The sequence below is a fragment of the Sycon ciliatum genome, chromosome 13 (assembly GCF_964019385.1).
Source record: "Sycon ciliatum chromosome 13, ocSycCili1.1, whole genome shotgun sequence".
Classification (NCBI taxonomy): Eukaryota; Metazoa; Porifera; class Calcarea; order Leucosolenida; family Sycettidae; genus Sycon; species Sycon ciliatum.
The window spans coordinates 23,625,076-23,635,075 of NC_088655.1; the positions used below are offsets into that span (position 1 = coordinate 23,625,076).

The following is a 10,000-nucleotide window of genomic DNA, read 5'->3' on the forward strand; positions in this document are numbered from 1 at the left end:
TTCCACGCGTTTCCTTGGTTACCGACGAGATGGAAGAGCTGCAGCGAGACAGGATGGACAAACAGACAGACAGAAAAGTGGACAACAGTAGGTATCCGAACGGCACAATACAAAACATGACCTTATACAGATGAATCTTAAAACGAAAATCCGGTGGGACAAACAAAGATTAAATGTCTCTACTTACGAGCTTCATGCAGAAAAGAAATCATCAGGCTTTTTGTTCCACCGGATTTTCGTTTGTACTAAGCACCGCACGCCGTGTGTTGAACACTGTGCCCGGTAGTCGAGGTTCTACAGACGAATCTTAAAATGAACTGGAATGTCAAACGCAGAGGGCCGGCCTACTCACGTTCTTGGAGCGTCCGTTGGGTGTCTTCACGTACATGTTGAGCACTGCCCCGCTGGCTGCTGTGGTGCTATACATGTGGTACCAGAAGTTGACCTGGCAGAACTGGCCGGTGCGGCCGATCGTCTTACTGACCAGCGTTGCGGTGTGAAGGTAGAAGAGACCGGACGCCTCGGTGTACATGTAATACCCTGCGACAGCATGGACACAACAGCAGCATGGCCACAACAACAGCATGGCCACAACAACAGCATGGACACAACAACAGCATGGCCACAACAACAGCATGGCCACAACAACAGGAACAACAACAAAAGCAGCAGCAACAGCAGCAGAAACAGCAGCAACAGCAGCAGCACCAGCAACAGGAGCAGCAGCAGAAACAGCAGCAGGAACAGCAGCAACAACAACAACAGCAGCAGCAGCGGCAGCAACAGCAACAGCAACGTCAGCAGGAACAACAACAGCAGGAGCAGCAGCAGCAGCAGCAGCCGCCGCAGGAGCAGCAGCGGAAGATATAGAGAGACAAAGAAAGAGAGAGAGAGCGAGAGAGAGAGATGGCGAGAGAAGTCATTCAATGAGCTCAAAATAATGAGGGCAGTTCTAGTCTCCCCTCCACTCTCTCTCTCTCTCTCTCTCTCTCTCTCTCTCTCTCTCTCTCTCTCTCTCTCTCTCTCTCTCTCTCTCTTTCTTGACATGTTTCCGACCCTGTGTCTATCGAACACCAACAAGACTAAGACATACCGTCATTGCGTCACTAGAGTCCGAAAACTGAGAAATTCATTCTCCCTAGATCAAGTCCCACCCTTAATCTACCTTCCCCCCCCCCCATTCTGGCCCCTTGCTCGACCTGGTCAGATGACATACCTGTACCACCACCCCCCCCCCCCTTCTGCCCCCTTGCTCGACCAGGTCAGATGACATACCTGCACCACCCCCTCTGCCCCATTCTGCCCCCCATCCCCTTGCCCCTTGCCCGACCGGACCCGACCTGGTCTAATGACGTACCTGCACCGGTTCCGGTGGTGTGGTCGGAGGACGGTCCGGTACCGCCGGAGGGAGTGCGGCCGCGACGACGGGTCCAGTCGAACACGTCCTGTACGCCGTTCTGCCAGTTGCACTGGTTGGTGTCGAAAGTGCAGTTGCTGGCTGTGAACGCCAACACACACACACATACACAACGACGACGACGACAACGACAGCGTCAGCAAATCTATACTGCCAATCCACAAAACATCCACCAATCACCAAGATTTTCACCACCTGCTCAGTTGAAGAGTGCTCTGTTGCCATGGAAAAAGAAAATGGCTGAATTTTTTTACACACACGCATGCATGCACAGACATACATGCGCACATATGTACGCACGCACACGCATGCGCTCGCACGCACAAACTCCACACGACTTACTGCAGCCGAGCTCGTCCGAGCCGGACGGGCAATCCTGGATGAAATCGCACACGCGCGGCGCAGGGATGCAGGCTTTGGTAGTCGCGCACTGATGGCCTCCGAACGGGCAGGCCGGTGGAGCTGCAAACGAACAAATATGGATAAAGAGAGGACAATCAAGGACCAAATATGGATACAGAGAGGACAATCAAGGACCAAATATGGATACAGAGAGGACAATCAAGGACCAAATATGGATACAGGTCTACCCTCGTTAGGGCGACAGAGGTTACAAGACACACCTCATTACAATAGCAGACGATCTAAAATTCCCTGAGGCTTGAAGCGCGTACGTTCACGTCCGGATAGTAGATACTATTCGATATACACAGGCAAAGAATTTGAAACCGCTGGCGTTGTCCACTAACGAGGGCAGACCGGTAGACCGGTAGACCGGCCATCATCCGGGAACAAATATGGTCGTGGAATAATATAGGAGCAAATAGGAAAAGAAAGTCCATCGCAATGCTGGGTCCCTGTCCTAGTAGCATTAACCCCGTGCTGAAAATAAATCGCTGCCGAAATGTGGAAAATCGTGAAGCGCCGAAATTTTCCAGAGCGAGAAATTTTGTACATTTTCAGTATAGAGCCGACGCACAGCCATTGCAATGCATGCATGCAAAGTGACTCAAACAGGCCAAGGAGTGGCATGTGGCAGACACATGGGTCCTGGTGGTAACCACGACGACAGGGGCACTTACGAACTGTGGGGCATTTGCCGAGGCTTGCAATAACGTCATCGATGGCCGCATCACCAGCATATCCACCGGCGAACGTGTACTCGAACGCGATGTTGAACTGATCGCTGACGGTGATGGTCTGGCTGGCGGCGTTGTACCATACGTTTCCTGACGGAGGCAGACATACACACACACACACACACACACACACACACACACATATAAACAAACACACACACGAAGCGCACGGTTAGCAAGCCAAGGCTAGACTGACGGGCATAGCAACCTCTCAATAGCACTCCCCACATTATACAAGATACGGGTACAAGATACAGTGGTCAAGACTTTCAACTACACTGAAATCAGATTGCACACCAGCCCTTGGCATATCAAGGTACCGTATTTCCCCGAGTATAAACTGCACTCATTATTTTTTCAAATTCTGGTTCATGCCGTGCTGAAAATCCGGTAATAGAGAGTTTACATTTCACTTTTTTTTTTAAATTTCGAAAGTGAGATCTCACGTCCAAAATAGCACCGCTCGCGGTGCAACGCGACAGAGGGCCAACTCACGGTGAGAAAAAGCGATTCAACGCACGTTTTTTTATCACGTTCGACATTGGAAAAGAACGTGAAGCGTAACTCTCTATCAGAGGGTTAAGTGTGGCTTATACTCCAGAAAATACGGTAACGCACATGGGCAAGTCAGATCGATGCACAGACAAAAAAGACCTTTCACACACACACACACACACACACACACACACACACACACACACACACACACACACACACACACACACACACACACACACACACACACACACACACACACACACACACACACACACACACACACACACACACACACACACACACACACACACACACACACACACACACACACACACACACACGGACCAACCTTGGTTGCCGCTGGTGTGGTACAGCGTCTGCATGACGGTGCCGTTGGAGTAGCGCAGCTGCGCGCGCAGGTGACCGATGTTCTCACCGTACATGTTGTACCAGAAGCCGAAGCAGTAAGTGCCGGCGCTCATGTCGGGCGTGGCGATGATAGCCTGCTGGCCGGCCAGTGTTCCAGACGCTTCCACGTGAATGTAACCGCCTGCAAACGAGAAATCCAGCGGAACAAAAAAATACACACATCTCAAGAACTCAGATGGTGAGCCAAGGAAAAAATTGTAACATGGAAAAATGTCTGAGCGTTCTAAATCCTCCTGACACACACACACACACACACACACACACACAACATCTGAACAACTCACGTCCTGCTCCGGGCGTATGGTCAGCAGTGGGGCCAGTGAAACCACTGGGAGTGCCCGTGGTACGTCTGAACCAGGGTCGCAGTGCAGTGGTTGCACGCCATGGGTTAACGTAGTTGCAGAGACCGACGTCAAAGTTGCAACTGGCGTCCGTGTTCGAGTACGGTGGCAGCGCAGCTGTGCACGCAAGGCACGTGCACACACGCGCATACACACACACACACGAACAAATAGTACATCAACAATAGCAGGTAAGAAAGGGGAGAGGTAGCAGAGAGATAACACAGGTCACTGAAAACCCCCAAGTGGCAATATGGGACTGGTGAGAAAGAGAGATTTGTGGGAGAAATTTGTCCGTACTGAGACACCCCCCCCCCTCCACATCAGGAAACTCTGCATGCTCTGCAAGACTGCCGATTGGCTGCGTCCATGGCAACAGTCAGATGACGAGTGCACTCGTGGACACACACAAATACATAACATAGTTAAATGGCAGCAGAACACGACACAACACAACGCAACGCAACGCAACGCAACGCAACGCAACGCAACGCACCGCACCGCACCGCAACACAACACAACACAACACAACACAACACAACACAACACAACACAACACAACACAACACAACACAACACAACACAACACAAAACAAAACACAACACAACACAACACAACACAACACAACACAACACAACACAACACAACACAACACAAAACAACACAACACAACACAACACAACACAACACAACACAACACAACACAACACAACACAACACAACACAACACAACACAACACAACACAACACAACACAACACAACACAACACAACACAACACAGGCACAGGACGTACTTGCACAACCACAGTCGTCGGTGAAGGAGATATCGTCAATAGCAATGTCGCCGGCAAAGCCAGTACCCCGAATGGCAACGAACATCACCTGCAGAATAACAACAACAACAACAACAACAACAACAACAACAACAACAACAACAACAACAACAACAACAACAACAACAACAACAACAACAACAACAACAACAACAACAACAACAACAACAACAACAACAACAACAACAACAACAACAACAACAACAACAACAACAACAACAACAACAACACACACACACACACAAGAAAGTGGACACTCTTTAACACGCACACATGAACGCACGCACACACACAAGCAAGCACACATCAACACATGACCGCATGGCCGCATGACCGCATGAACACACACACACACACACACACACACACACACACACACACACACAAGGCTCAGGCCTCAGACATGCCCATCGCGGAAGTGATGATAGCGAACAGCTACGTCAGACATAGCAACTTGTGCTGGGATTACACCATTCAACAGCTTGCAAGGCTGATGAATTGACCGCCACTATTTTTAGCCTGGTATCCACCACACAGCTGTTTGAAGTGACTTTTTCTGGCCAGTGAATCCCTATTTTTCATTTTTCCATTTTTTTCTACACACACACCACACCACATACTCCAGCATACACTGGCTGTTGGTAACCACCCAGGAGAATGAAAGAAAAGTCACACACACACACACACACACACACACACACACACACACACACGCACAGGCATGCACACACACATGCACACGCCCACAAACACACACGCACGCACACAAACCCAGACCAAGACCCAGCCCCCCCCCCCCCACACACACACAAACAAGACCCTGCAACAAACATACCTGGAAGTCATAGTTGTAGGTTCCCTGCGGCAACGGGATTTCTCCCAGCTTCCAGCCTTGACCTTGGTTGCCGGATTTCGTCCATGCAGTAATGTTAGCCCCTGAGACGACCGACAACGACAGAGAACACGGAGTGGAATCGAATGTTCGCTATACCGTCTCTGCACATGCTGCCCGTACGCAGTGAACTAAAGTGCTGGCGACGGAAATCAGACCCCTGGAGCGGTGCGCTCACATTGCTAACACCCAGCATGGGATTGTAACACTACAAACATAGAGATTAGTTACCATAACTACACAAAGGTCGTTGACGCTGCACATTTCTGCACTCGCACCACCATCACCACAGCGAGGACAATTCCGGCATACAATTTGCAGAGTCAACGACCTTCGTGCAGTGGTGTTGACTGATCATAATATGAATTGGCTGCAGTGGAGCCTCTGTGTTCTAAAAAAACAAAAAAATAGAGACCGCTAGAATTGGTGCTGCACTCGAACGCGAAAATCAGGCCCAGAGGGTCGGGTTTCAGCTGCTATCACTGTAGGTTAACCAGCAATGAGTACTTAAGGAGCAACTCGGTGTACTAGAGAGTCTTCACAGTCGATGTCTCTTTGGCACTTTCAAATCTGTATTTTCGCGACGACCAGTAGTGGCCAATAAGAGATGGAAGCGTGCAAGAGAGAGTTGTCCTGGCTAGTGTAGAGGCAGTGGCGGTGATAATGGCTATCGGGCCAGGTGTGTGCGCGTGTGTGTGTGTGCGCGCGCGTGTGCGTACGTGTGTTCATGTGAGCGTGTGTGTGCACGCGTGTGTACATGCTGAAAACCACTTACGTGTTCTGGAGTTCATGATGTTGACGATCAGAGTGCCAATGGTGCCACCATACATGTTGTACCAGAATCGCAGATAGCAGCTGGGGCCCTTGGGTTTAGCGTAGTAATACTGAGATTGGAGAATTGCCTTGTCACCTGTCGAGGTGGGAGAGCTAGCCTCAATGTACAAGTAGGTGCCTGGAGGTGGAAAAAAAATGGGTCAGCAAAGTGTGTGTGTGTGTGTGTGTGTGTGTGTGTGTGTGTGTGTGCATGTGTGTGTGTGTGTGTGTGTGTGTGTGTGTGTGTGTGTGTGTGTGTGTGTGTGTGTGTGTGTGCGTGTGTATGTGCATGCGTGCCTGTGTGTGTACGTGCATAAGCTTGTACATAAAAGTGCGGTACGCCAACTCTTTGATCTCGCAAGGCAACCACAGACACACACTGATACGTTCACATGCACGAAAATATACGAGCAACCCCCCCCCCCCCCCCAACACACACCCATGCCCACAACCACACCCACACCCACACACATACAAAGTGACTTGGACTGCTTACCCTGAGTTGTTCCAAGAGTATGGTCATTGGTCGGCCCGGTTGACCCACTCGGAGTGGATCCACGTCGAATGTTCCACGGGATGTCGCCGTTCGATGCAACTACAAACGGATACATACCATTCTCGAAGCTCTGTCCGTTTCGTCCATATGGACACTGGGTGTCTGTGTGCAACAACAGCGATGAAGACAAGACAGAGAAAGAGAGGGAAAGAGAAAGGGAAAGAGAGAGAGAGAGAGAAGTGAAAAAAATTGCAGGAAAACAGTCCACACACTTTGCAATGGATATCTGGGCAGACCCCAGAAGAAGCATTCGTTGGTAAACATTGACGAACAAGCTATTGACTTCATAAACTGCATCAAGTGAACGGCAACCAGGCAAGAAAGGAAGTGAGCGGTGCACCAAGCTAACAACCAGATAACTCCAGCACTGTTGGGAAATCCAGGAGTCAGACTTGTCTGGTGGTTTGGTTAGCTATGCACTGTATAAGTAGTCAATCTGCGGACAGAACTGTTTCGTCCTTTGTGGACTCGTCAGCTCAGCACAAAGGAAATGAGGCCGAACCTGACAGCAATGGAAATAAACATTTCCAATCAGGCCCGAACGTACCTTGCCAGAGTGCTCAAACTGACAAGCATAGATAAGTACAAATTTTCGTTCGGAACGAGAGAGCTTGGAAGCTCAGGGCCCTACGCTATGTTTTTTTGCCTTGATGACCTAGACAAAAAGGGCATAGGGATGTTATAAATTTTCTTATAAATTTTCTCCTATTTTTTTCTCCAGACATAGCCTGGAATTCGAACCCGCACTATCGCCCTGCATGCATCCCCCGATACACTTCGCATACATACTAATTCTTCCAAGTTGCTTCACGTTATGATCTTGCATTTCAAAGCCCTATTTGAATATTGTGGCCAGCCGTCTTTGATGGTACGGTACAGTACGGGGCAGGTACGGTCAAGGGTAATACGACACCGTCAACCGCCTTGATGACCTAGGCAAAAAAAAGCATGAGGATGATATAAATTTTTCAATTCTCCTATTTTTTCAAAGGCATAACCTGGGATTCGAACCCGCACTATCGCCCTACATGCATTCCCCGATACACTTCGCATTCATACTCATTCTTCCAAGTTGCTTCACGTTATCATCTTGCGTTTGAAAGCCCTATTCGAATGTTGTGGCCAGCTGTTTGTGGCCAGCTGTCTTTGATGGTACGGTACGGTACGGGACACAGACGGGATAGCGCCAGGCGTGACACAAACAAACAAACACCAAATTAAAGCTGTGTGGACCCTGGCTAGCGCCAGACGTTACTGAAGTAACGTCTTCTGCATAGCTACGGGAAATAAAATTAACTTTCGCTATATTCGTTAGGGGGCACGAGATAACTCAAGTTTGCACCAAACTAAGGTTTTTTTCTGAAAAGTTCGGGGTGACAGACCTCGCCCAAAAAGCGAAATTTAGTACGTAACAAGCCTGCTGGTGGAGTGATTTAACGAAAAAAGATTTCGTGAACGAAAATTTGTACTTATACGGTATTCCTCGGCTCGAGAAATTGGCACGGTAACTCATTAAGCACTGTCATGTTGCCAAGGTAACTACACTTTGTGTGCCAAATCTCACCGCAGTTCTGCTCGTCGGAGTTGTCGCCGAGGCAGTCGACGTTGTAGTCGCAGCGGCGTTTCTTGTCAATGCAGTTGTACTTGCAGGCGAACTGTGTCGAGGTGCACGTGACGTTGGCGAGACAGCCGCAGGCCGATGTGTAGCTGATGTCGTCGATGGCAATGTCCCCAGTGAAGCTGGTGCCGCGGGTGGCGCGGAAGTCAAGCTGCAGACAGGAACACGTGCACATGCACACAAATTGATATGGACACGCACACACACGTGCACTTGCGCACACAAATACACACACACACACACACACACACACACACACACATGCATGCCATGTTGGTTCCAGCTCCACTCGACCCCCTGCATCTCGTACGGGTCACATGACGTCGGCCATGTTGGCGACACTGTCCACATGACATGATCACTTTCTACACCAAGTTTAGTCACATGCCCAAGATACCAAGTTTAGTCACATGACCAAGATACCAAGTTTAGTCACATTACCAAGATACCAAGTTTAGTCACATGACCAAGATACCAAGTTTAGTCACATGACCAACATACCAAGTTTAGTCACATGACCAAGATATGTATCCATAGTAACTGTCTACCCTCGTTAGTATGGCGTCGGTTACAAGACAAATCTCATTAGTAGACAACGATACAAAATCCCCTGACGCCTGAAACATGTACACACAAGTCTGGATACTAGTAGATAATACTCGTTATAAGACTCAAATTTTGAACCCCCCACCCCACCCTCCCCCGGGTTGTCTGCTAACGAGGGTAGACCACTATAATAATATAAATATATTATTATAGTGGTCTAGACATTGGTCATGGGAAACGTAACACTTACCCGGAAAGTTGTTGTGAGAGAGATTGCGACCTGTGCAAACTTCCAGCCTTGTCCCTGGTTGCCCGACAATGTCCATAGCTGAGTGGCCTTGTTGGCTTTGTCCACTGCCGTCACCTACAAACAAGTAACGAACACATAGTTGCACATGCATGAGAGAGAGAGTGAGTGAGTGAGTGAGTGAGTGAGTGAGAGAGAGAGAGATAGTGTGTGTGTGTGTGTGTGTGTGTGTGTTTCCGCGATGGGCACGTCTGAGGTCTGATGTGTGTGTGTGTGTGTGTGTGTGTGTGTGTGTGTGTGTGTGTGTGTGTGTGTGTGCGTGCGTGCGTGCGAGGGTGCGTGTGAGATAGAATAAGTTCATGTGACTGGTTTCCATGAAAACTACCAACACACACACACACACACACACAAGTGCCTTGTCATGTGACCTGTCTCATGTGACTGGTTTCCATGACAACTACCAACACATACACACACACACAAGTGCCTTGTCATGTGACCTGTTTCATATGACGCAGGCACAGCAGGAACACATCACTGCCGTGCTGCTGCCCGACACCAAGGACTCACCGTCATGCTGCCGATGGTGGCGCCGTACATGCTGTAGGCGAAGCGCACGTTGCAGCCCAGGCCCGTCGGCGGGTTGAAGAACGGAGTGCTCATGACGGC

General features: G+C 49.4%; 1 protein-coding gene across 1 annotated transcript in view; it reads right to left on the reverse strand.

Moving 5' to 3' along the window:
• Positions 1-10,000, reverse strand: part of LOC135829547 (MAM and LDL-receptor class A domain-containing protein 2-like) — a 78,515-nt gene that overhangs the window by 67,110 nt on the left and 1,405 nt on the right. Inside the window, exons 3-16 of the mRNA XM_065341942.1 lie at positions 9,902-10,000; positions 9,335-9,448; positions 8,485-8,689; positions 6,861-7,022; positions 6,327-6,503; positions 5,495-5,595; positions 4,621-4,708; positions 3,768-3,941; positions 3,404-3,604; positions 2,500-2,646; positions 1,760-1,879; positions 1,358-1,498; positions 353-540; positions 1-38 (exon numbers count right to left, since the gene is read on the reverse strand). The exon at positions 1-38 is cut by the window's left edge and continues 122 nt beyond it; the exon at positions 9,902-10,000 is cut by the window's right edge and continues 50 nt beyond it. Coding sequence (XP_065198014.1) covers positions 1-38; positions 353-540; positions 1,358-1,498; positions 1,760-1,879; positions 2,500-2,646; positions 3,404-3,604; positions 3,768-3,941; positions 4,621-4,708; positions 5,495-5,595; positions 6,327-6,503; positions 6,861-7,022; positions 8,485-8,689; positions 9,335-9,448; positions 9,902-10,000 — 1,955 coding nt within the window. The remainder of the gene's footprint in view (positions 39-352; positions 541-1,357; positions 1,499-1,759; positions 1,880-2,499; positions 2,647-3,403; positions 3,605-3,767; positions 3,942-4,620; positions 4,709-5,494; positions 5,596-6,326; positions 6,504-6,860; positions 7,023-8,484; positions 8,690-9,334; positions 9,449-9,901) is intronic.